The sequence below is a fragment of the Elgaria multicarinata genome, chromosome 1 (genome assembly GCF_023053635.1).
Source record: "Elgaria multicarinata webbii isolate HBS135686 ecotype San Diego chromosome 1, rElgMul1.1.pri, whole genome shotgun sequence".
NCBI classification, from domain to species: Eukaryota; Metazoa; Chordata; class Lepidosauria; order Squamata; family Anguidae; genus Elgaria; species Elgaria multicarinata.
The window spans coordinates 6,612,056-6,639,665 of record NC_086171.1 but is presented as its reverse complement, the minus strand read 5'-3'; the positions used below and the strand labels follow the sequence as shown (position 1 = coordinate 6,639,665).

Here is a 27,610-nt window from a genome sequence, read left to right as displayed (position 1 = left end):
GCTGCAGGAGCCCTGGTCTCTTGACCAGATACAAAAGAAGGCAGGGCTCCTGCAACTTGAACTGTTGTGATGAAGGGGGAATTTCACCAGGTGCTGCATACATACAAATGACACCTGCCGAAATCTCCTTTTCTATACAGCTGTTAAAGTTACATGAGCCCGGTCCTCCTTTCCATATGGTCACCCTAAAGAATACATTTTCAAGGGTCAGTATAAGGCAGCTTCCTATCCAAATATATCCATCTCTGTCCTTCTCCCCTCGTGTCTTTCCTCAGATGCTATTTTGTCTGAGTGTGGAGTTGAAACATATAAAAATGTGATCTGGCCCACGTGCTCTTTGCATTGGCAGGAAAGGCATTGAAAAGTGATACAGCAGTAGTGAACTCATCTCTGTCTTGGTCCTCATGGAGACAAAATGGTACTGTCCATACACAAGAGGAAGGTGTCAACAGGCTCAGGGACAACCCCACCCCACCCCCCATGTTCGCAAAATATAAGATTTTTTAAGGGGGTAAGCCCAACAGTCAAAGGAGGACTTGGTCGTCTAGGGCCACTCCACACACTGAGTGTGGCAGCATCCTAGCAGCAGGCGCCTAATGCTACCAGTCAGAAGGCCGCTATTCAGAGGGGGCTGGCGGCTCCAATATCAGTGGGGCGGTGAATCCGCTCCGGGTTTCAGCCAGAACGCTAAAGGAGAGTTCTGGCTGAAACCCGTTCTGAACGGATTCACTGCCCCACTGACATCAGAGTCACCAGCCTCAACTGCTGCTCTTCTTCTTCTTCTTCTTCTTCTTCTTCTTCTTCTTCTTCTATCTTTCTTAATGGTAAGAATAAAGACAGAAGCATCAGTGGTAAAGCAATGAAGGGTTATGAGCAAAAGGTAATGCCAGCTGGACCCCCTGTAAAATTCCATGAATAATTCCATGCTGCTTTTAACATTTAAAGCCCTAAACGGCTTGGGGCCAGGCTATCTGAAGGAACGCCTCCTCCCGTATGTACCTGCCCGGACCTTAAGATCATCCTCAGGGGTCCTTCTCCGCGAGCCCCTGCCAAAGGAAGTGAGGCAGGTGGCTACCAGGAGGAGGGCCTTCTCTGCTGTGGCACCCCGGCTGTGGAATGAGCTCCCTAAGGAGGTTCGCTTGGCACCTACGTTACATGCTTTCAGACGCCAGGTGAAGGCCTTTTTATTCTCCCAGCATTTTAACATATAAATTAATTTTAACTGGTGTTTTAAATTTGTAATTTTGCATTGCTGCTGCTTTATTCTTGGTTGTGCTTTTATACTGTAATTTTATATTATGGTTTTATACCATAATATAAATTGAATTGTCTTAACTTTGTAAACCACCCAGAGAGCTTTGGCTATTGAGCGATATAGAAATGCAATAAATAAATAAATAAATAAATAACGAGGCCACCCAATGGTACGATAAAAGCCTCACCTGGAAGCATCTTGACTGTTGGGGGGAACCCCAGAAAACTGTGTGGTGTATGTGGATGAAATAGCTGGCTGGCCGGAACTCCGGCCAGGAATATTCCACATTGTTGCAGGCTCCAACAATGTTCGACTGAACAATCCAAAGTTTCCAGAATTATATAATTCTCCAGAATTATAAGGTGATCAACACCCTTGGCTTTTAACTTACGCAACAGCAGGAAACTTTGGATTTCATTCACGTCAGGATAGCTGCAGACACAACCTTAGGAATGTGGAGGAATAACAGCCTTTGAGCATGTGCAGAGCAGCCACAAGGTGACATTTGGAATTAGGAGAAAACGTCTTCCAGGAAGAGGACATGTGTACCTGATGTCCTGAGCCCTCATTTTAGAAGTTTCACACTGCTGAACTCAGCACGATAGCTTGATGCCCAGCTCTTGGGGGGTTTGTCCATCTATTTTTGTCTTCAGCGTCTGCCTATCGTTCCCATGGTGCTGAATCATCAAATTATGCAGAATCCGCCACCAATCGCTGATGGCTGCTCTCTTTCTTTGTGCCACAGCAGGCTGACGCCAAAACGGTCATTTTCAATTAGGGCAAGGCACTAAGACCATCCGCAGCTTTTGACCCCTTGGGCTGTCACGAAAAATAACAGCTTGCTCAATTTATGAAGCTGAGCCTACTGGAGAATGTATTGGCGCAAAAGACGGTGGCTTTTGTAGGAACTTGCTGAGAAGTCAGAGTTAGCTGTATTTCTTATTGTTTTAAAGAAAGTATTTAAAAAAAAACAAAACAGATCCTGGCCTAGGCTGTGATGCAGGCTTGCTGTGGCTGAATTTTATAGTACGTCATTGTGGAAAAGTGCTATTTACAATATAAAATTTGGAAGACAGGAGAGAATACTTAATACTTAAAATACAAATACTTAAAAGGTTGTCACACAGAGGAGGGCCAGGATCTCTTCTCGATCCTCCCAGAGTATAATGGAGTAATGGGCTCAAGTCAAAGGAAGCCAGATTCCGGCTGGACATCAGGAAAAACTTCCTGACTGTTAGAGCAGTATGACAATGGAATCAGTTACCTAGGGAGGTTGTGGGCTCTCCCACACTAGAGGCCTTCAAGAGGCAGCTGGACAACCATGTGTCAGGGATGCTTTAGGGTGGATTCCTGCATTGAGCAGGGGGTTGGACTCGATGGCCTTGTAGGTCCCTTCCAACTCTGCTATTCTATGATTCTATGAACAGAGGTTCCTGCACAGAAATGTTACCTATGTTCATTATGCTTGAAGGCTCGGAAGTCTTATGCTTCTGGGATGGATGAATTCCAACGATTTTTCCTTTTCTCATCAGCCCCCTCTAGCGTAATTTTCCAGGTCACGCAACTCAAACCTTATTCAGATCTAAAGTGTAGCAACGCATCCACTTTTATGAATAAATGCAGACCAGTCTCAAAGGGTGTCACTTTCCACCAAGGAGAAGAGAACCGCAAATTTCAATGGCCAGCTTGGCTTTTGACAGGTAACAGACTGTGCTTTCATTACAGTTGAAACATTACTACATTTTGCATGTCCTGCGATTTCGCTGGAGCAAAAGGCAATAATCGATCAATATGATAACTGATGCAGATTTCAGTTTCCTGAGAATTTAATCTTTTTTAAAAAATCAAGCTTCCAGGCTTTATGGTTGTAAACCTTTGTTTGAAAAGTCTGGGCATAATTCTAAGAAAATTTCATTCTACAGACGTGGCTGAAAAAGGTTTTTCTTCATAGTTCATGTTAAGCTTCTTTGACCCACATATCCCCTTGCCCTCCCTAAGACTAGCAAAACCAGAATAAAATTAAGCAAAGTTGCATGATTATGCAAATTCATTTCATTTGCATAGTCTGTATGGATTATAGATGTCTACTCATCTTGGTGCAGGGTTAAGAATGCCCTGGGAACAGAACTTTATTTTATGTTTTTAGGACAGTGCAGTTCCTGTTTGCATTTAACTCATGACATCCGGTCTGTCTCTAGCTGTTTCAGCATTGCAGAGCTTAACGAGGCCCAGGGTTCAGGTTCTACAACTTCAGAAAGTGGGATTGTTAACAAACATGTGGTCAAAGCAGCAGCATTCTACTTGGAACGGGGCTATTTCAGTTCAAAACCCCAGCTTAGCCACGGAACGTGGCTAGATCACGTGAGCGAAACTTTTGCTCTGCCTATTTGGGCCGAGAGCATTGACAAAGGCTTCCAATGCCAAGTGGCAGAGAATGAAGTCTAGTGCCTTGCCTCACCCGGCGGGGAGAGATGGCCACAGGGAGAAACTGCCACTTAACCCTGAAGACACCAGGTCCAAGTTAAGTGGTGGGCATTTGCAGTTCAGGACGAGGAGAGAGCAGGAGGGGTGATGAGTGGAGTGGAGCGTGGCCGACAACAGCTTTGTCAAACTTCATTTGCATGGTGTGAGCCCCCCAAAAGCAATCCCTTGCAGGTTTCTGCTGTAGAAAGTAGGGATGTGCTCCGCTTCTAATCGGACCGTAGAAGCAGGAGCGGAGCGGGGGGCTTCGCCTGCCCTTAAGGCGGAGGCGAAGAGGATTGGGGGGCCGGCGGAGCGTGGTGAAGAGGATCGAGGTGAAGGCGGATCCTTCGCCTCGATCCGGAGCTCCGCTGGAAAGGTAAGTGGGGTTTACCGGGCCCTGCTGCTGTCCCCCCGCCCTCCTCTCCCTTACCTGCCTCCGTCCGCGGCCCGTCAGCGTCTTCAATTGAGCCCGTGGTTCCAGCAGGAAGTCTGGGCCGCTTGCGGCCCAGACTTCCTGCTGGAACCACGGGCTCAATTGAAGACGGCGACGGACCATGGATGGAGGCAGGTAAGGTCCCCCTCTCCCTTAGTCCCTTACCGGGCTCTGCCGCCGTCGCCGCATGGGCGGCGATGGTGGCAGGGCCCGGTAGCCCCCCCTATGGGGGGGGGAACAGAGCTCCAATCCGGATCCGGAGCTCCGAGCGGAGCGGAGTGGGCACAGGCGGAGTGGGGGCGGGGCGGAGCGGCCCGATCCGAAAATGGCGGATCTGAAAGTGAAGCGGAGTGGGGGGGTCTGTGCACACCCCTAGTAGAAAGCTCCCACCAGCAGACAGAACACCCAACCACTGCACACAAGGCAGAACTGTTCTACAACCAGGCATCTCGCTTCAGCCTCGGTCATGTCAATTAGCCTCAACTGCACTAAGTATGAAATGCACAATGATCGAGTTTGATATTTTCTTCTTTAATAGAAAGTGCCCTAGGAGAATTCCATAGGGGGGATCCGGCTAAAAGGGAATGTACGAGCATGTCCGTTTCTCTCTAGCAAAGAACAAGAAGCAGCGAAAGACATCTGGAATGTCTGCAAGATTTAGGCATCTCCATCCCGGAGGCTCATGATTTCTTCGACCCTTGCGCCTTCTGGATTTCCTAGAAGGAGAAGAAGGAATGCGTTTAATTCCGTTACGCAACAATTTGCAGAGATGTCCACACCTCTCATCGCTTTGTGTAGCAGAAAGTATCAGATTGTAAAAAGAGAAGGTTCCTGGCATGGACAATCCGCCCACCCTGAGAGGCACTCCTGGATCAAGCTATGGTAGGGGTCCCCAACCTTTTTGGAACAGGGGGCACATTTAGAATGTTGAGTGTTGTGGGCACTCACACAAAATGGTTGCCATGGAGGGAGGGGGGAGGTTTGCTTGCTCATTCACATAATGGCAGAGGTAGGATTTGAGCTCCCAGACACAAAGCCACATTTTTCATCTCTGACACCCATTCCACAAAAGGCAAATGTTGAGGCTGAGAGAGATGTAGATCCAGGGGGCATTCTTGGAAGTAAACGTGGGGCTGGAGGCGGACACTTTGCTTTGCAACATGCCAGCTTTATCACACCCACCCACACACACCAGAGGGGAGCAGAGAGCATGGCAGGCACCGAGAGGGGCACATTGGTGCCTGTGGGCTCCTTGTTGGAGAACCCAGAGCTATAGAGACCAGACTCCCCACATGCTCCAAGCAGAAAGCAGATGATCTTCAGAAAAAGTGTCCAAAGAGAAAATAACTGCAATCAAGGAAGAGAGACGCTGGTTTGGCTGATGGAAGGGAAACTTACACAGGTCTTTAGAGCAAATGTCTCAAGCCTCTAGATACGTGAATGACAAAACACACGGCTTTTGCACTTCGCCATGTACAAAACTAACTTTTTTGTTTGTTTCCTCTGAGCTCTACGTATCTTGGGTTATGAGCCGTTCAAGGAGAGGACTCGTTTACATGCAAATGACATCACTCCCCCTTGAGCCCTCTACAGAGTGTGGGCTGAGCGTCTCATGGCATAAATACGCACCACCAGGATCTCTTATAATCCCACCACCCTGAGTTCACAAGAAGGCCCAGCAGGCATTCTGCTCCTAGTTCTTTCCTTAACAAAGGCAGCTTCCACATGTAAGGTGGTGGGACTACAACCCTTTACGCAGAACGCCGGTCTCCAAACAGAAGAGCGAGCATTCCTGACTCCTTTTGATTTGACTTGCATAGCTGGGTGACTTAATTAGATGTGGAAGGGCCAAATTATTACTACTGCCACTCTAGGGACCTGCCAAGGATTTGCTGGCTATTTTGACCCTCCTTACTTCTTCCTACTTACAGCAAATAAAACAAAATTGGGTGGGATAGCTAATACCCTGGAAGACAGAAACAAACTTCAAAGTGATCTCGATAGGCTGCAGTGCTGGGCTGAAAACAACAGGATGAAATTTAATAGGGATAAATGCCAAGTTCTACATTTAGGAAATAGAAACCAAATGCACAGTTACAAGATGGGGGATACTTGGCTCAGCAATACTACAAACGAGAAGGACCTTGGAATTGTTGTAGATCGCAAGCTGAATATGAGCCAACAGTGCGATATGGCTGCAAGAAAGGCAAATGCTATTTTGGGCTGCATTAATAGAAGTATAGCTTCCAAATCACGGGAGGTACTGGTTCCTCTCTATTCAGCCCTGGTTAGGCCTTGTCTAGAGTATTGCTTCTGCTGGGATCGAACTCATGTCATGGGGAGGTTTCAGCTGCAGTAAAGCGATCGGACTTTTTAGGATCTTGTGAGAGGCATTTTGCCCTTCAGAAGTCAGAATATTTGTAAACATTCCGTGGCATCACAGGCGTTGAGAGGTTCAAGGGCACCAACCAGTTTTTAGCCTTGCATTTGGGAGGAGTTGGCTGTGCAGACTATATGCCCAACCATCACCTCCCGGTGTTTGATTGGCCATCCGAGAGGACTAAAGAAACTGAACTTTTCACAGTCACTTCTCCCGGTTGCTTCCAGAGCCCTGCCCAGTCTCCCAGCATCCTCTGCCCCCAGAAAAAAAAGAAGGAAAACGTTCTCTCAGAAAGACTTTATGGTTTCTGCCATAGAAGGTCTCATTCCTAGAGCGCCCCGGAGCTTCCTAGGGAGGAATGATTGATGGTTCCAGCCTACTTCCTAGGAATGGGGTTTCTATTGCAAGGGCTATAGAGTCTGTTCCTGAGCCTTTCCCCCCCCCCGCCTAAAAGTTCCCAGGAACTAACTGATAAAGCAGCAATCTGGTTGGTGTGGTTGGTGTAGGGAGCAGGTTGCAGCCTCCTCCTGCCCTCAACGACCACCACATAGCATCCTGTGTGCAAGTTTATGTGTGAGTAGAGATGTGAAGGCCCGGAAAAAACCTGGAAAAATTCGGAAAAAAACCATTCCTCTCCCCCCCCCCCCCACCCGTTTTCCCCCAAAGCCTCTTTTGGTTTTTTTCCAAAAAATTGAAAAAAATGAAGAAATAACAGATTATGGGATGTTTTATTTTAGCATGATGAATAAATTGTTTAAGACAAGGTGTTCAGATATTTACTTCTCCAAATGATTTCTAAAAACTATGCAGTATCAGATTATTACAATGTCTGTGCGCCCAGGACAAGCAGGTCCTAGGTTGCAAACTGAGACTACAATTCTCAAATGCAAGAGCAAGATGCATTTCTGCCTCTAGGGGGCAGCACTTCCATGGAAGCAGAGACTGAAACTAATACTGATAGCTATCGCTCAGGAAATGAGTCTGATTAAATTTCATGCATATTTATTGAATCTTGGTTCCCCCTTTTTTCTGTTCTTTTTATGGGAATGGGTGCTTTATGTCTTGACGCTGGAGGACTAGCAGAAACATAAATAATTTTCTTTGTTACTAATGTTGGTGGTTTCTTCTGTTGTTTTAAATAGATTTTTTTGCCTTCTCTTCATAAACTGGCAGAACCAAAGAAGTTCCTTACAGTTCAGGCGTTCCTAACAGATGATGATAATGATGATGATGATGATGATGATAATAATAATAATAAAAAATTATTTCTTACCCGCCTCTCCCTTTGGATCGAGGCGGGGAACAACATTAGAACAGGAATCAATACATCTTAAAAATTCATGATTTAACATTGATCTGGATAGGCCTGCCGGAAAAGGCTAGTCTTTAAAGCTGCCTTAAAATCACACAGAGAGTTAATTTTACGAATCTCCTCCGGCGGGCCGTTCCACAATCTGGGGGCGACAGAAGAAAAGGTCCTCTGGGAAACTGATGTCAAGTTCAGGAGCTTGTAGCTCCATTTGTTACCAAAAAAAAGTAAAAAAAGTAAATTAAATGTGTAATAATTGTTTGAATGCACTGTACTTTTAATATACCAAACGTAATAATTTTATGACAAACTAACTTTGACATAATTACATTTTATGTTGCAAAAGTAACAAAGTGACTTTCAATCTGTAAAAAGTGCTAATATTGCATTATTTCGATTTTTCCAAAAATTTTCGTTTTTTTCCCATGGCTTCAAAACTTCCAGAAATTTTACATCTCTATGTGCGAGTTGTATGTAAATATGAATGCTTCAATGTGTGTTTGTGCATGTGTGGCCCCTGCTATGGCAGCAGTGCAGCCCCCACCTCCGGGACCAAGAAGGTTGCGTAACTCTGCCTTGCTCCTTGATACAGCCATTTCTCTCGATTTGCAGGGAAAAGAGTCACTGCACCCCATCTTTGCTGAGAGCTTTGGGGAAACGGAGGAGGCTCAGGCTGAATTCCATGACCCAGGAAGCTTCTCTACATATTTAAGCAGAAAACTCACCTCTGCAAGAACGTTCTTCAGTTCAATATACGCTCGTTCCACATCATCGTTAATGATGATCAAGTCAAAAAGGCCGGGCTCCTTACCTGTTGAATTAAGAGACACAAATGAATCTAGAAAGTCCTAGGTCAGAAGACCTTAAACACGCACAGTCCTTTAAAGACCCCTTTCATCCTTTTGCTCTCCGCAAATGTAACAAGGCACGGGTACAGAAAGGGTTGAGATATTCACCATCCCGATTTCCCCTCCCTGGGCAGCTGGGATTCTGCCTCTGTATGCATCCTACATCCCTCACGAAGAGGCGTCTTGTAGGTGACTGCCTTGGCCACGGGCAAACGTTTGCTGCAGCTCCGTAAGGCAATTCCTCGCTCACCATCTATTAATGTTTACCTCTTCCCTCCCCATTCCTTTTTCCTTGTGTGTCCTGTCTTTTTAGATTGTAAGTCCGCGGGAAAGGGCTGCCTTGTGAGTTGACTGTAAGCTGCTAGTTTTGGGGGCTGAGGTGTAGGATTAAAAAAAAAAACACTTTATTTACTTAAACACCAAAGTTCTTCTGATAGACCTGAAAAGTATTAAGCCCCTGCCTTGTACCCCCCACTCCTTCCACAGATCCAGTAGAAATGCATTGGGGAAGGCCCACATTCTGGGCAACCCACCATACACAATGCAGTCCTAGCCTTGGGTGTGCGTTTGTTTTTCTGTCTCCCTGCTACCTCTCTCTCATATACAAACAAATAGCCTTCCCAAACCTCTGAATGTGCTGGACTACAACACCCATCATGCTGGCTGGGGGATGCTGGGGGTTGTAGTCCAACTCGTCTGGAGGGCATCGTGTCGGGGAAGGCTGCAAAAGACCGTAAGAAGAGCCCTGCTGGGTCAGACCAAGCCTAGACTTCTGGCTGGGCCTGTTGCTTCAAGTTAAGCCATGATACTTCTTTTTCATTAGTTCCCAGAGTCCGTCATCTGTTTGAGACTGAACAACTTGAGCGGCTAGTAAAAAAAGCCTCTAGTGCAGTGGTTCCCAAAGGGGGTGGGTGGGATTGCATAGGGGGGGCGCTAAGAGGCAAGGGGGCAGCAGGGGGGCGCTCAAGGTGGTCTTTTCCGTACCAGGAGTTTTGGTTACAGAAGGAAATTTCTGATCGCTATCCTGCACTGTGGAGAGTGGTTCAGAAGCTCCTGGTTGCATTTCCAACATCATATTCAGTGGAACGTGGTTTTACTGTGGTCTGCCTACGTCTCTCCAAGCAAAGAAATCGACTCCAGATTACTAAACACAGTGATTTAAGACTCACGTTAAGTGACTTTAAACCAGACATCAGGAAACTGGTATCACTTCATCATTCAAGCCCATCCATCACATTAAGAATTTACAGAATAGTGAGGTACTCTACCCTAGTTACTAAATGTGATATCAAATATTCTTGCTAAATGACTATCAGACTTTGAAAAATGATATCACTGGATCAAGTTCATCAATTATATTTAATTGAATAAACTTAAAAAAATGTAACTGGATTTTGAATAAATATTCAATTAATTGTTACTGTTTTTAATTTTATTGAGCCTCGTGTGGCGCAGAGCGGTAAAGCAGCAGTTTCTGCAGCCGAAACTCTCCCCAAGGCCTGAGTTCGATCCCAGCGGAAGCTGGTTTCAGGCAGCCGGCTCGGGTCGACTCAGCCTTCCATCCTCCCGAGGTTGGTAAAATGAGTACCCAGTTAGCTGAGGGGAAGGTAACAACGGCCGGGGAAGGCAACAGCAAACCACCCCGCTATAAGGCCTGCCAAGAAAACGTCAGCGAAAGCTGGCGTCCCTGCAAGAGTCAGTAATGACTCAGTGCTTGCATGAGAGGTTCCTTTCCTTTTCCCCCCTTAATTTTATTGTTATTATCTTCCTTAGTGGGTCGTTGGAAACCGCTATTCTGAAAAACGATTTTTATAGTGTAGGGTAGGGGGCGCTGGGCATGAGTTTGTGGAACCAAGGGGGCGGTGACCTGAAAAAGTTTAGGAACCACTGCTCTAGCGTAATCTCTGTCCAGTATAGGATTTCCATTATCCACAGTTTTAGGTTTGCCCACATGAGAAGATTCTTCGAGAGACTATTAAATGTCAACGTCAGCCATCTGGACTTGGGCAGGGCATTTTTCCTAGTGGGGTGACTTAATTGCCAATAAGTGGCTTAATTGTCTGTACAGATAACGTGTTGTACATATATACGCCTAGTGCATGAGTGTCTTCTTTCTTCTCTCCTGTATATGCTGTTACGCTGTGAGTATTACGTTATTTTATGTGCCACGTATGCTGTAAATATATTTATCAAAACAAGTTAAGCCTCAGTAAATGTTACTGAAGAAACTCAAGCGTCTGTGGTCTCTGGTTATCTCATTGTCTCTTCGCACACTAAAAAGCTTCTAGCTATTCTCTTCTTTTACAAGAGAAATATAGCCATCTCGACAGCTCAAGGATAGCCAGAGTCGCTGGGATGCAGTGATCTCTGCTGGCTTATTCCCAACATTCTCAAAGTCAGGAGAGGGGGGCGGGATTTAATCTGAGCATAACGGTACGTCCCAGGGTGGGATATCAATGCAGGCTGAGCCAGAAAGGTGCTGCCAGTATCGGAGTCACGTCCGTTGCCATGTTTAGATGGGATTCCCGGCAATAGTAAGGACGTAAGCTTACAATTTTGCTTCGTAGTTGCTTGCTGTAATGACTGCATTGCAGTGCTCTGCTTTAACTATTCTGTTAATTTGCTCCTTCTTAATAACGTCTTTAGCCTTCACTCATTGCTGTGTCCATTTTATTCTGAATCCTTAAACAAACGGACACTTCTTGGCAATGCACCTATCTAGGCCAGCTTTCTCTTGCCAACCAGACGCCTCTGGGAAGCGCAAAGGCATATACATGCCGCAGCTCCTGCGTACTCACTAAGTTCCATGTCGATGCAAGCTGCGTTCAGCCGCTTTTGTAAACTCTCCTCCGTTTCCGTCTGTCTGTCCCGTAGCCTTTTTTCCTAAAGTTGGGTGAAAAACAAACATGGAATTCACGCATTCCATCATAGCTTGGGAAATCCTCTCTTTCCCCAAGAGTTCCCTTTTCTCTGCTATGCAGTGCTCCGAACAGGCACAGGGCTTAGGCATGGAAGAAGTAAGAGAACCGTGGACCTGCTGAGTAAATACCACGTGGCACGTTGTTCAATGCACTTCCGTATGACCCACTTAACTGTAAGGCACTTAAGAATGAAGTCATAGAGACGTCTAAAGCTCCCTTCAAGAGACATTACTGGTTTTTCTGGAGGTATTCTAATGCTCAGGACAGGAGTAGGAGGAGCAAATTAGAACCTCCAGAACATAGCTCCTTTAACTAGAGTTTTTAAAGATATTTATCAAGGTATCATAAAACCAGAGGAAGATCATCTATTATACTTGAGATCTAACCCCCCTTATGTTGCATAGCCTCTACCACATTAGCTGGCAGCTCATTTTAGCAATGGTGCAGACACCATCTAGCAGAGGGGTAAGAATCTGGTGACCTCCAGGTGTTTTGGACTACAGCTCCCATAAGCTCCAGCCAGTATGGCCTAGGGTTAGAGCCTGAGGGAGTTGTCGTCCAAACCATCTGGAGGACAACAGGTTGCTTAGTATGGCACCAGAGGAAGTATTGTAGGAACACACAAAGAGCCTTGCTGTATTGTATCAAAGATCGATCTAGTCCAGTATCCAGTTTAGAACAGGGGATTTGCTTCCAGGAAACTCACAGGGAAGACACAAAAGGCAAAACTCTCTCCTGTTACTTGTCCTCAGGGTCCGGAATTCAGAAGCGACAAAAGGCCTCTAAGCATAGAGATTCCATTTTGCTCTCCTAGCTAATGGGCACTAGTAGAACTGTCTTGCCATGGATTTATCTAAATCCCCTTTCAAAGCCATCGAAGACCCTCGTCTTCATTACTGTGCATTTCTCTCAAACAATTCGTGTTAAGGTTGTCTCAAATGACTCCCGAGTCAAGGTTCTTCAGCACCTTATGGAGGAAGAGGGTAACCAGGAGGATACTCTCAGTTCCCCAAAGAGTTTTGATCATGGAGACAGCAACTTGGAAACCCAGGACAAGCACGCCTCCTTCCTCTCTTCATGCAGGGAAGGGAAGGGAAGGGAACTTGCCTCAACATACACAACCACATGCCTTCTGGATATAGCATCAAGGCTTGGAAGGAGCTTGGGTATCTCTAGGACAGTTTGAAAAAGAGAAAAACTGGGAGGAAGTTATTATACGGATAAATTTTGTATTGGAACAGTCTTTAATATTTGCTGGGATACATGCTCTTTTAAATTATTTACCGACTTCATGAAAATTAACGAATGGTCAGCATAAATGGATTCTCCTCACTCTTTTGACAGCTAAAAGACTGGTATTACAACATTGGAAGGATAAATGTTCACCTCCAATAATGCAATGGAGTGGGGACCTTATCAATATTTTGATATATGAATGGGTGGCACATCAACACTACCTTCAAATAGATAATTATTTGCATATCTGATCTGCTTTTGTTGAAGGCTATGTATAATTGCTCGAAAGTTTTATTTTATGTAGGTATTCACTGCTATCGGTGTCTACAAATTCAACCTGTGTTTCATACAAGGCTAGACCCCAGTCTCAATAACTGTTGGATTTTATGTTTACAAAAATGGGGGATCAACCACTCCGTATTTCTTTGTCCCAGAAGTCCAAGGTACAGCTTGAAACCTGCATAGCACCTGGTGGAGCCTAATCCTGTTAATTCTGCAGCCTCTCACACTCATAGAATCATAGAATAGCAGAGTTGGAAGGGGCCTACAAGGCCATCGAGTCCAACCCCCTGCTCAATGCAGGAATCCACCCTAAAGCATCCCCGACAGATGCTTGTCCAGCTGCCTCTTGAAGGCCTCTAGTGTGGGAGAGCCCACAACCTCCCTAGGTAACTGATTCCATTGTCGCACTGCTCTAACAGTCAGGAAGTTTTTCCTGATGTCCAGCCAGAATCTGGCTTCCTTTAACTTGAGTCCATTATTCCGTGTCCTGCACTCTGGGAGGATCGAGAAGAGATCCTGGCCCTCCTCTGTGTGACAACCTTTTAAGTCTTTGAAGAGTGCTCTCATGTCTCCCCTCCATCTTCTCTTCTCCAGGCTAAACATGCCCAGTTCTTTCAGTCTCTCCTCATGGGGCTTTGTTTCCAGACCCCTGATCATCCTGGTTGCCCTCCTCTGAACACGCTCCAGCGTTAAGTCAAAGACTTTAACTCCTCGTTAAAGTCTTTGACTAAATGCGGACTTTGTGGCTACAACATCAAGCCTGTCTTTTTTCTCTGCTCCTCGCCCTGCTTTGCTTAACATCCAAACTTGATGAAAGGTTCTAGAGACCTCATTGTTTTGCTCGCTTTGTGTACATGACCATTTGGATGGCCTTAATAAAGGGATTGCTTGACTCTGGATTTTGGAAACTTGTTATTGCTTATTTTAATATATAAAGGTCTGCAAAGGCCAACATTCCACTACATTAATGACAATGACAGAGTATCGTAACTCCACGCACACATCCCACAACCCCTCAGTCACACTCACCAATATTTCTATGGACGGGGCTTGAACGGAGATGTAGATGGGATTAAGGTCAGTTTTCTTGATGTTCTTCACGCCCTGCATGTCAATATCCAGAATGCAGATCTGGTTCTGCGCTTGGACGGCCTGGATAGCAGCTTTGCTGAGAAGGAGAGTCGGTTAAGGCTCATTAGGTGGAGGCGGCATTTCCCAAGAAAAGTTTTTACAACCAAAATGGAGCCTTGAGGACTAGCGCCTTGAACCTGTCAGCGTGTTGCAACTATCTGAAACTGGCATCTAAAAATGTGTGTGGCTGCAATGATCAATAGATGACCTCCAGCACGATGCTATAGCAGGGGGAAGAATTAGAAAGTGTGGGTGGTTTTTGATAATGGATAGTGACGCGCATTGTTTTTTCAGGTTCTCAAAATTGTACCATGGCACCGCTCTAACAGGGATTATTTTTATTTATTTATAGAATCATAGAATCATAGAATAGCAGAGTTGGAAGGGGCCTACAAGGGCATCGAGTCCAACCCCCTGCTCAATGCAGGAATCCACCCTAAAGCATCCCTGACAGATGGTTGTCCAGCTGCCTCTTGAAGGCCTCCAGTGTGGGAGAGCCCACAACCTCCCAAAGTCACTGATTCCATTGTCTCACTGCTCTAACAGTCAGGAAGTTTTTTCTGATGTCCAGCTGGAATGTGGCTTCCTTTAACTTGAGCCCGTTATTTAGGACAGGGCATGGGAACCTCTTGTAATGCAAGGGCTAAATTCAACAGGGACCGCATTCCACCAGCTGGCACGTCCAAAGGCAAGAGGTAGCTAAGCCTCGAGAGAGGCATTTCAACCTTCTACAGTGGGGGAAAGAAAATGTGCAACAGCTGGAAAACCATCAAATGATCAGGGTGCGGCTAGACAAAACAGCCACCACAGCCGACAGCTTAGGCAAACTACAGATATCTGTCTTGTCCAATGCACACGGGTTATGGCAGAGGTCTTGAACCTCAGACCTGTGGGCCAAACCTGGCCCACCTGGGGGTTGCAATCCAGCCCTCTAGGGCTCATGAGAAAACCATTCCTGTATGGAAGGGGCCTATGAGGCCATCAAGTCCAACCCCCTGCTCAATGCAGGAATCCCCCTTAAAGCATCCCTGACAGATGGCTGTCCAGCTGCCTCTTGAAGGCCTCTAGGGTGGGAGAGCCCACGACCTCCCTAGGTAACTGGTTCCATTGTCGTACTGCTCTAACAGTCAGGAAGCTTTTCCTGACGTCCAGCTGGAATCTGGCTTCCTGTAACTTGAGCCCGTTATTCCGTGTCCTGCACTCTGGGAGGATCGAGAAGAGATCCTGGCCCTCCTCTGTGTGACAACCTTTTAAGTATTTGAAGAGTGCTCTCACGTCTCCCCTCAATCTTCTCTTCTCCAGGCTAAACATGCCCAGTTCTTTCAGTCTCTCTTCATAGGGCTTTGTTTCCAGACCCCTGATCATCCTGGTTGCCCTCCTCTGAACACACTCCAGCTTGTCTGCATCCTTCTTGAAGTGTGGAGCCCAGAAGTGGACGCAGGACTCCTGGTCCGACTCGCTTTACCCCAACTACCAATCAGCCCTTCTGCAGCTTTCCCCTCATTCTAAAATGTTTCTCCAAAGGCTTTAGTTATTGGCAGTAAAAGCTCTATGCTGAAATAGGGTAGTATTTTTGTTCAAGCCCCTTTTGCCTCTGGCCCCGCCCACCACTGGAATGCGGCCCCTGTGATGCCAACAACGGTCAACTTTAAAGAACAATTCATGTTCATGACTAAAAACAAAACAAAAAAAGTACGTTAATCTGAATCCAGAACTAAAATATCCAAAGGTGTGAGTGGGAGACATGCAGAGGCTTTTTTGGTACAGCACACAGCTTCTTGTTGGGAATTCCAAAAAACGTCGGGTTTTTTTTAAAAAATTGTACTTCCATTCTAAATCCAAGTTCCCAGTCCTCATGATCACAGCAATACATCTGAAGGCACGACAACAAGAAAGAAAGCGCAGTTTGACCTCCAGTACAACAACAAGCAGGTTACTCTTGTCGTACCTTGTGCCGTACATGTTTCCAGAAAACTCTGCGTGTTCAACGAAACCTCCAGCATCAACTTCCTTCTGCATCACTTCTCTGGTCACAAAATGATAATCTGTGGGGAGGGGGGGGGGAGGAGGGGGGAGAAAGAAATGCAGAGTTTTGTAAAGCTCATCATGTGAACATATTCTCAGAGACACACGCCACAGTGTTCCAAAGGTACACGATTTGTCTGATTCTCCCATAAGGAAGGCCCTTCTCTGCTTCCAAAATAACCAACCCAACCATCCCGTAACTCTCTCAAAACACATCTTGTAAAAAAAAAAGAACTCAAGGGAACGGAGGGGAGAGGGAACAACAGCTGAGGTGTGTGTCGGCTGCCTGATTTCTTAATCTGGGAGAATGTTCTTTTTTTAAAATTATTATGTAATATATTTCAATACTTAAACATACTCCTACAATAAAAAAAACGACATACTACATAAATGTTAGATAACCTTAATAACGTATATTCTAGCTTAATCTGTTAACATAATCATACTTAACATAAAAGTGCACCCCCCCACCGCGGGATCTTATTCCTGTTTCCAAAATCTCATTGTTTCTTTTGGAGGTGCTTTCCCACTCCCCTTAGATCAGCCTTCCTCAACCTGGGGCGCTCCAGATGTGTTGGACTGCATCTCCCAGAATGCCCCAGCTGGGGCATTCTGGGAGATGCAGTCCAACACATCTGGAGCGCCCCAGGTTGAGGAAGGCGGCTGCCTTAGATAAAACAAATTCTAGGAACTGTTTCCATATTCCCTCAAAATCATTCGTTTTTGTCATCCCTCGTCTCACTTTTATATTACATGTTAATTTATCATTAATAGCAATATCCCAAATCTCTTTATACCAATCTTCTATATGGTAATCCCCTTGAACCTTCCAGTTCCTAGATATCATTAACCTTGCTGCTGTTAGCAAATTCATTATCAATTCTTTTGTCTCTTTATTACAGTTTAATTCTCCATATAATGATAACAATGCCACTATAGGTGTCTCTTCAATCTCCATTCCTAAAATTTCTTTTATCTCATTAAACACCATTTCCCACAATTTTTGTACAAATTCACATTCCCACCACATATGTAAATACATTCCTTTTTTTTTTACAACCTCTCCAACAATTTGCTGAGTTCAGCTGATTTATTTTATTTAATCTCACTGGGGTTAGATACCACCTCCATACAATCTTATAATAATTTTCTTTTATCCTCACAGACATGTTTCTCAACACTCAATCTGGGAGAATGTTCTTAAGGCGGATTCCTGCCTTGAGCAGAGGGTTGGACTCGATGGCCTTATAGGCCCCTTCCAACTCTACTCTTCTATGATTCTATCGTCGTTTGAAACTTAATATGGCAAAGACTGAATTGCTTGTTTTTCCTCCTAAACCTTCTCCTCTTCTCTCATTCTCTCTTACTGTCAATGATGTTACGCTTACTCCGGTCAATGAAGCTCATAGCCTTGGCTTTATATTTGATTCCTCGCTCTCCTTTAGTCCTCATGTTGAGGCAGTAGCTAAATCCTGTCGCTTTTTCCTGTATAATATTGCCAGGATTGACCATTTCTGTCTGTCTCTTCTGCCAAGACGCTTGTTCATGCGCTGGTTATTTCATGGTTGGACTACTGCAACCTTCTTCTCTCTGGCCTTCCTTCTTCTCACATCAGTCCGCTGGTTTCTGTCCACCACGCTGCCGCTAAGATCATCTTCTTGGCTCGCCGCTCTGACCATGTTACTCCACTTCTGAAATCTCTCCATTGGCTTCCAATTCACTTCAGAATCCAATATAAACTTCTCTTGTTGACCTACAAAGCTTTTCACGGTCTAGCTCCTTCCTATCTCTCCTCTCTCATCTCACACTACTGCCCCACTCGTGCTCTTCGCTCCTCTGGTGCCATGTTTCTCGCCTGCCCAAGGGCCTCTACTTCCCTTGCTCGGCTTCGTCCATTCTCTTCTGCTGCCCCTTACGCCTGGAATGCTCTCCCAGAACATCTGAGATCTACAAGTTCAATCTCAGCTTTTAAAGCTCAGCTAAAAACTTTTCTTTTCCCTAAAGCTTTTAAAACTTGATGTTACTCGGACTTTAGACTGTTAGTTATACTGTTAGTTTTTCCCTACCCTGTGCCTGTTTACCCTATCCAGTGCCTGTTTGCATTCTCTCCCCCTCCTTATTGCTTTACTATAACTTTATTAGAATGTAAGCCTATGCGGCAGGGTCTTGCTATTTACTGTTTCACTCTGTACAGCACCATGTACATTGATGGTGCTATATAAATAAATAAATAAATAAATAAATAATAATAATAATAATAATAATAATAATAATAATAATAATAATATGATTCTATGAATCATATGGGAGAGGGCAGACCTTGTCTAAAAGATGGCTTTCTCACATGTGAATATGCCTTTCAGCAGCAATCATCTTCAGCGGCTCTTGGGAAAAGGGTCTTTTTGGCAGTGAAACCCAAACACGGCACGCTCTTTGTTAACTTTTGGATGGCCGGCAAAGTCGATCCTGTTTCTTGTGCAAAATCTCCTTCTCCGGTTTCTAAGCTGCCACTCCTTCCAGTTTTGAAGTTTTCTTAGTGGTGTTTTCTGTTGTTTTATTTTACAGCCTCTACCGATGTCCTTACTGGGTTTCAAATTAATCTGTCTGTAAGCCATCTTAAGAGTTTTAGAAGCCAAAAAGTGAGATGCAACATTATTCATATAAGATGTGTTTGACTGCAATCCCCATCATTCCAGGACCAACGGCCATGCTGGCTGGGATTAATGGGAATTGCGGTCCAACACATCTGGAGGGCACCAGGTTGGGGAAAGATGAAACCGGGACCAAAAGGAAATCTCTCACAAAAGCAAGCTCAGAACCCTCTCATCCAACTCCAGAAGACACAGCGTTGGGTCTCCCAAGTCATGTCTTCACAGCATTACCCCCCACCCAGAAAAAAACTGAATGCAGACACCATCACCCACAAAACTCCACACACCCGGCCACGCACTGTTGCCTACCAGGTGCTAGACAGCCCAGTCTGCCTTTGCAGCTGAAGGCAGGCCAGAAAAATAGAAGGTTTAACTGAATCCCTGTTGGGCTGCATTCAGCATGGCAGATTGCAAGTTGCACAGCCTAGCTCTTAAGCCAGTAAAATATGACCTGGATCCAAAATCTACCACCATAACAGGAAAACAACAACAATGGTTTTTGTTAAATCTGCAACATTCTGCGCATGTTCTGGGGGGAGAAAATGAACTCGTGGGAGAGAAAGCCATTGCAGTGTTCAACGGGACCTGTTCGCCTAAATATCCTGACAGTTAGAGCAGTACGACAATGGAATCAGTTACCTAGGGAGGTTGTGGGCTCTCCCACACTAGAGGCCTTCAAGAGGCAGCTGGACAACCATCTGTCAGGGATGCTTTAGGGTGGATTCCTGCATTGAGCAGGGGGTTGGACTCGATGGCTTCGTAGGCCCCTTCCAACTCTGCTATTCTCTGATTCTATAGAACAGTAGAGTTGGAAGGCGCCTATAAAGCCATCGAGTCCAACCCCTTGCTCAATGCAGGAATCCACCCTAAAGCATCCCTGACAGATGGTTGTCCAGCTGCCTCTTGAAGGCCTCGAGTGTGGGAGAGCTCACAACCTCCCTAGGTAACTGATTCCATTGTCGTACTGCTCTAACAGTCAGGAAGTTTTTCCTGATGTCCAGCTGGAATCTGGCTTCCTTTAACTTGAGCCCGTTATTCCGTGTCCTGCACTCTGGGAGGATCGAGAAGAGATCCTGGCCCTCCTCTGTGTGACAACCTTTCAAGTATTTGAAGAGTGCTCTCATGTCTCCCCTCAATCTTCTCGTCTCCAGGCTAAACATGCCCAGTTCTTTCAGTCTGTCCTCATAGGGCTTTGTTTCCAGACCCCTGATCATTCTGCTTGCCCTGAACACGCTCCAGCTTGTCTGCGTCCTTCTTGAATGGTGGAGCCCAGAATTGGACGCAATACTCTAGATGAGGCCTAACCAGGGCCGAATAGAGAGGAACCAGGACCTCACTATGATCCCCTGTCTGCTCCCACTCTCATGTTCCATTCACTCCAATTGACAGCCAGTGTGGTGTAAAGGTTAAGAGTGTGGGATAGAGATTTGGGAACCTCACTTGGTGGCCCAATCACTGACTCTCAGCCGAACCAACCTCACAGGGCTGTTGTTATGAGGATAAAATCGATAGGAGGACAATGTTAACCACCGTGGGATCCTTTGCAAGAGGAAAAAGGGGGGATATAAATGTAATAAATATATAAAAATCATTCATCCCAACCTCATATAGGAACACTGGAAGTTGCCTTATAGGGGCAGCTTCTAGTCTTAACTCCCTACAATGACTGGCAGGATCCTTCCCAGTCTTGCCTGGAGCTGTTGGGGTTTGGACCTGGGACCGTCTGCATACAAAGCAAGGGCTGTATGACTGAGTTACAGTCTTTCCTCCACAATCCCCCAGGAAGGGTCAGTTCTAACAATGGTGTCGGAATCTGGACACTCACCTTTTCCATCCATTTCTCCAGGTCTTGGTTTTCTTGTGGTATCTAAAAGCAATAGATATTTTTTTTAAAGACACATACACACCATATAGGCTTACAGGCTTTGTGAAGTGGATGGAAAACCTAAGGGCAAAAGAGTATTCTTGTTCACCTACAGCCCTGTGAAGGTCTATGGAGCCCGTTTCGGTTTAATTTAAGGCTTGGTTTTGCAACACACTGATTGGCTGAGCAGGGCTGTCTGTTATCCCTCAGGCGGAGAGCCGCCCTGCCTGTTTGGTGCGGAGGAAATTAATTGCTGTTAAACCTCGAGCTTTATATTTTTTCCAACGTTTGGCAACGTCAACACCGCTCCAGCTACACTTTAAAACAAAAATGAGCAAAATCGGTCCGGTAGATCCTGAGTAATAAGCCTTACACTACAGTATTCTCATATAGGATAAGCAGAAAAACACATTGGGGGAAAGGTCTGGGTGGGACAAAAAGTTATCCATTCAAGTTCTCGGCTTTTGCTGTCTTCCACCTTATATATCAGCCAGCACAGGGCCCAGCGCTTTGAGTGCAGGAGGCTTAAAATGCATTGGATGCTAGGGCCCCTCCCCTGCTGCACCCCCGCGCCCACTGGCACGGCAGAAACTGACTCACTCACGCGAGACGCTGAAGCCGAAGACGTTCTCGTAATCCTTTAGCAGCTTCTTCAGTAGAGTGCTCTTCCCTGCGCCCGACGGCCCACTCAGGACGACTGGTCTTGGTCCCGTCATAACTGCGGAAAAAGAGAGCGGTGCTTCATAGAATCATAGAATGGTAGAGTTGGAAGGGGCTTATAAGGCCATCAAGTCCAACCCGCTGCTCATTGCAGGAATCAACAGGGACACATGCTTCTCAATGCCTTGAATAGGTTGTAGCCACCTTGAATACTCTGTAGAACAGGTAGCACAAAACCTCAAATCCAGGGGACAAACACAGTCCTTCTGGGGCCCAGATCTGGTTCTCTAGGATTCTCCAAGTAGCCCCGCCTCCTTCCACTGGCCACGCCCCTCCCCTCCAACCACCAAGCTCTTGTGAAGTTAAAGGGCTGAAATCCCTCCCCTTTTAAAAAAATTCAATTTAAAAATAAAATCAGCATAAGACAGCAACAACAAAATCTTAAGTAGTAATTTAAAGACAAAGAAAAAAACAACCCTGCCCCCCAACAACCATATTCTCAGGCAATTATCAGTCAGCGGATATTTTAAGCGGAAAATATCAGGCCTAATGACCGTTCCTCAGCAACTATTGTCCATACAGACAGCAGACAGTTCTGAATTTTCCATCGTGTCAGCCATGCTCTGCTGCATTATACTTACCTTGCACATATTAAAAGCTTACACACACCTTTCTGTCCTGTCTAATTTTAAGGAAATGCAAACCTCCCAAGAGCCATTGCTTAGCTGATGGGAGTTAAAGCTGGGAACATGTTAGCCTGACAAATTCATCCAGAAAAAAACACACATTTGTCCAGGGCATTCTGAAAGAGCATTCTCAGTAAGAACGTGGGAGAAATCCGTAACGAATTTCTATGAATCCGACTTGCGGATTCCACAACGAACCGGCTTTTCCTGAGGTACACAGATTCCATGGATTTGTGGACCTATTTATTTATTTATTTATTGCACTTATATACCGCTCCCATAGCCAGGGCTTTCTGGGCGGTTTACAAAAATTCTAAAATTAAGATAAAAACGAGTATACAAAATTTAAAATTCTAAAACACAGAAACAAACACACATAAAGTATTAAAAACTGTTAAAAAAACTAAACATGTGGGTGATTAAGAAGTGCCGCCATACGCCTGGGCAGAGGAAAGTCTTAACCCGGCGCCGGAAAGATAGCAGCGTTGGCGCCAGGCGAGCCTCGTCAGGGAGATCGTTCCACAGTCTGGGGTCCACCTCCGAAAAGGCCCTGTCCCTTGTTGCCACACTCCGAGCCTCTCTCGGAGTAGGCACCTGGAGGAGGACCTTAGAAGTTGAACGTAGTGACCGGGTATATTCACTTCGGGAGAGGCGTTCCGTCAGGTATTGTGGTCCCAAGCCATGTAAGGTTTTATAGGTCAAAACCAGCACCTTGAATTGGGCTCGGAAACATACAGGCAGCCAGTGCAAGCGGACCAGAGCAGGTGTTACATGGTCGAACCTTCTGGTTCCCGAAATCAATCTGGCCGCTGCATTTTGCACGAGCTGCAGCTTCCTAACCGTCTTCAAAGGCAGCCCTACGTAGAGTGCATTGCAGTAATCTAACTTGGAGGGTTTTTTTACTTTCTGGAATGTTATGCAAATTTAGTCATAGAAAAATACGTGACATAAAAAAAATGGTTGAAAATGCGCATTTCCCCTATAGGCTAAAACATGAAAATGCGTATGGGGGGGGGATTGCGCATTTTCGCAAGTGAAAATTTGTGTGAATGTGAATTTGCACAAATTTGGGAAATTGAAAAAAACCAATTCCCCCAATGAGTGGATGATGGAATGAAATGTACCTGACAATCTGCAAAACGCAGACGGAACAGATTTTCCAAATTCCATACATCCATCATTATTATTATTATTATTATTATTATTATTATTATTATTATTATATCCTGCCTTTTCCCCAGTACTGGGACTCAAGGCGGTTTACAAGATTTAAACATGTACAATTAAAACATATAAATATAAATGACAAAAGTTAACATCGAATTAAACCTATAGTAAAATTAAAAACATGTTAACAATTTTAAAACTGTATCAGGTTAAAAGGGGGGGATCCAATACATTAACACAGGTCCAGTATAGTTCCAAAAGCCTGCTGAAACAAAAAAAGTTCTTGCCTGCCTCCGAAACTGTAGCATAGAGGGAGCCAGCCTAGCCTCCCTGGGAAGGGAGTTCTGGAGCCTTGGAGCAGCCACCGAGAAGGCCCTGTCCCGTGTATCCATCAGGCATGCCTGGGATGTTGGTGGGACTGAGAGAAAGGCCTCCCCAGAAGATCTCAGAGCATGGGCAGACTCATATAGGAGAATATGGTCTTTCAGATAACCTGGACCCGAGCCGTAGAGGGCTTTATAGGTGATAACCAGCACTTTGAATTGTGCCTGGAAACAGACTGGAAGCCAGTGAAGCTGTTTTAACAGGGGAGTTGTATGCTCCCTGTAACCATCAATCTGGCTGCAGCTCTTTGAACCAGCTGAAGTTTCTGAACAGTCTTCAAGGGCAGCCCCACGTAGAGCGTGTTACAGTAATCCAATCGGAATGTAACTAAGGCATGTGTCATAGCCTCAAAGCTGGAGTCAGATAGCCAAAGGCAGAAGTACTTTGCCCTGTCTGTCTAGGAACAAACTGTGCTATTTTTCTATAGAACTTACAATTTGCAAAGGCCTGAGGTGCTGCAGCCCTGTTTCACACTGAACTGTCCCATCTCAATTTGGTACCATCTGTATTCTGTGCCAGCCCTGCCTCCCCTCCGAATATTGCATTTAGAAAATCCATATCCTGGAGTAACAGGACACACAGTAAATTTGGTATGGTTTCCTAACGTTGCCATATTTTGCTCCCAAGATGCATATTTTAGAAAAAGGTTTTGTAGATGTAAGAGCTACTACTACAGTACATTGGAAACATCTGTTTCTAACGCGCAATGCAAGGAGACTGAAACTATGTTTAAAAAACCACAATCAAACCTTGGAAAAAGTTATGACAAGTCTATGAAAAGATGGGAACGCCCCGATTCCCAAAATCAAAACAGTAGGAGTCCGTCTCTACATTTGTATCATTCATTCGGAAGGAATACTAAGGAAAAGGAAAAGATCAGATACAGAATTTTAAAAACACACATTGGCTCAGTTCAGACATGTTAGTCAACACAGTGTGGAAACTCCACTCAATAGTTGAGTTTCTAGCGGGTTCTCCCTACACAACATGTTCTAACTCCACCGTTGTGTGAGTGTGGGCTACTGTGGAGTTGAGTGTGACGTTTGATTGACAGTTCTCCCACCCTCTCTCCTCCCCTGGTCCTCCTGATGGTATCCCATCAGCCACTGCTGAAAAAACAAACAAACAATCCCAGCGGCTCTCCTAGAGTGGCGCTCTCTCCTTTCGCCACTCTTGGCAGGGAACTCTGTAGCCAGTGGGGAAAGTCCACTCCATGCAACGGGAAACTTCACAGAGTCCTCCACACAACACGCAACACAATGGTTGTGCAGGAACTCTCCTCCGCACAGCGTGGATATTCTGCACGGAGTGTTTTCCAAAAAAAAAAGAACACCGTGGAGTGGAGTTTTCCCACCAGACAACATTCCACCGTGGAGTTCTAAAACCGCTGTTGAGAAACGTGCTGTCTGAACTGAGCCATTATAAAAGCCCTGTTGGAAAAGCTCCAAAGTCCATCTCGCATAACATCCTATTTCCCAGACTGACCAGAAAGACACTTCTAGAAAGCCCTCCCACAAAAAGTGGGGTAACAGCTGTCCAATTTGCCCCCGGAAACTGCCTCTGAACATCAAAGTTCTCTTCTGCTGTCATGGCTAATTTCTCTAATCCACCTTGAAAATAATCTAGGCTGGAGGCCATGGCCACATCTTGGGTCAGTGAATCCCGTATTTTACTTATGCCATCCTTCCCCAATGGGGTGCCCTCCAGAGGTGACGGACAGCAACTCCCATCATTCCTAGCCAGTATGGCCATTGCCCAAGTACATCTACAAGATCACCCCTATCCACATGCTAGCTGACATTCTCTAGTTGACATTACTTTAAAATGTGGCAGAACATCCCTTTAAAGAAGCCATGCTGACTCTTCCTCACCAAGACTTGTTCTTCTAGAAGTCCATGCTTTAATAACGCTTTCCACCAATTTACCAGCTCTTAGTCTAACACATCTGTAAAGTCTAACAGCCCCTGCGGATGCCTTTTTAAAAAGTGTTGTACGTTGGCTACGTTCCAATCTTCCGGTTAAGGGGAAGATTGTAGTGACAAGTTGCATACTTCTGTTAGAAAATAAAATTCCAGCCTTGAGCTCTTCAAGCATTCTTCGGTGGGATGCTGCCCAGATGCAGGGCTATTAATTTATAAATTGTCAGTTTGCCCGAGAACTTTCTCTGTCAACACCTTGATTTGACTTCACCCTTCAAATGCCCACCCTGAGAAAACTGGTTCAGAGACGGGTCGCCCTCCAATACCTTCCGCACGAACAACTCATACAAAGAATGCACTGTGCTGGTCACAGACTTCCCATCTCCCCACCACCACCACCTTACTCTCTCAACAGCTTTCTCATCTAATGGTCAAACAGGTTCTCCAGCTGAGCTCCTGCATCTGACGCATCTACAGATATCTGGAGGTTTTAAGCATCATTGCTCCTCCAATTCTTTATTTCCTTGCCTTAATGTCAAGGAGAGGCAAGATTATATGAGCAAACATAATCTCCTCGCCCCCCACCCCCCAACAGAAGACTTGGAAAGGGTTTTAAAAGAATTCTGGCTCTTTTAGTTCACCTTTATTTATTTATTTATTTATTTATTTATTTATTATTTAAGCATTTTTATGCCGCCATTCAGCCAAAAAAGGCTCTCACGGCAGCTTACAAAAGTATTTCTTGAATACTTAAACCTTTGTTCCTTTACTAAACCGCCGTCCATAAGAATTGCTGGGTACCAGTAGCAGACATCCTAACTGAGTCTCAAAACTTTCAACACCTTACCGTTTGCTTGTCTTCGGTCCTTTTAAAATGCGATGATACAACCCTTTGTCTTTCCTGTGAGCTACAAGCTGATCCTCATCACACGGGGAAGAGGCGGAGTAGGCAGAAAGCCCCAGCTATTTGTGACTGCCTAAAGCCTTAATTACTGATCTTTTACCTTGAGGCAGCCAATGAGAAACCATTCCCCAAATCCGTAATCGCCTCTTGCAGGGTGCTCCATGCGCCCCCTCCTTTTTACGGCTTAAAGATTCAGCCATACCCTGAACTTACCTCAACAAAGCACACCTTCTCGGTCAAAGCCAGCACTGCCTTTAGAAAGAAGGCAGCGTTGGATTATTTATCTATGTATTTGAAATATTCCTATCCCATCTTTCCGCAGCTCGACAGCTCTAGAGAAAAACAGTGGGCTCATCTACACCAAGCAGGATATTCCACTATGAAAGTGGTATGAAAGCGGTATATAAAAGGCAGGAGCCAGACTTTTTATTCTCTCAGTATTTTAACGCTTAATTTTAACTTAAATTTAAATTTTACTGTTCTAACTCTGTATTTTAATTTTATATCAATTTTGCTGCGTGGTTTTTATCCTGGTTGTGCTTTTTATACTGTATTTTGCATTTGTGCTTTTAACCTGTTGGTTGTTTTACTATGGTTTTAATTTTTGTGAACCGCCCAGGGGGCTTCGGCTATTGGGCGGTATAAAAATGTAATAAATAAATAAATAAATAAATACTGCTTTATAGCGGTATTGAAGTGTGCTGCAGGATCTACACTGCTGCTTTATAGTGGTACTGAAGTGCACTGACAACTGTTGGGGCCCGTGACACATCTAACCAAGCAGGATATGAAAACAGTATATGGTCTGTGTCAATGGGCCCCAACAGTTGTCAGTGCACTTCAATACTGCTATAAAGCAGTGGTGTGGCTCCTGCCTTTTCTATACCGCTTTCATACCACTTTCATAATGCAATATCCTGCTTGGTGTAGATGAGTCCAGTGTCTCAAGAGCCCAAAGCGTTCACTTAAAACACACATACACAGGCATAGCCCAACAATAACACTGTATTCACTAGACACATAAGTGAGAAATGTTGACACCAGTTCAACCCATCGGTGTCAGAAGTTCCCTGCAATTTGCCCAGTGCAATT

The 27,610-nt window shown here is 45.2% G+C and overlaps 1 protein-coding gene across 1 annotated transcript in view; it reads right to left on the bottom strand.

Annotated features, from left to right (window-relative positions):
- Positions 1 to 4,661: 4,661 nt before the first annotated feature.
- The window catches only part of GUK1 (guanylate kinase 1), a 31,278-nt gene continuing 8,329 nt past the window's right edge, over positions 4,662 to 27,610 (bottom strand). Inside the window, exons 2-8 of the mRNA XM_063122628.1 lie at positions 21,403 to 21,516; positions 20,760 to 20,801; positions 16,207 to 16,303; positions 14,157 to 14,295; positions 11,487 to 11,571; positions 8,566 to 8,651; positions 4,662 to 4,867 (exon numbers count right to left, since the gene is read on the bottom strand). Coding sequence (XP_062978698.1) covers positions 4,832 to 4,867; positions 8,566 to 8,651; positions 11,487 to 11,571; positions 14,157 to 14,295; positions 16,207 to 16,303; positions 20,760 to 20,801; positions 21,403 to 21,516 — 599 coding nt within the window. The 3' untranslated portion in view covers positions 4,662 to 4,831. The remainder of the gene's footprint in view (positions 4,868 to 8,565; positions 8,652 to 11,486; positions 11,572 to 14,156; positions 14,296 to 16,206; positions 16,304 to 20,759; positions 20,802 to 21,402; positions 21,517 to 27,610) is intronic.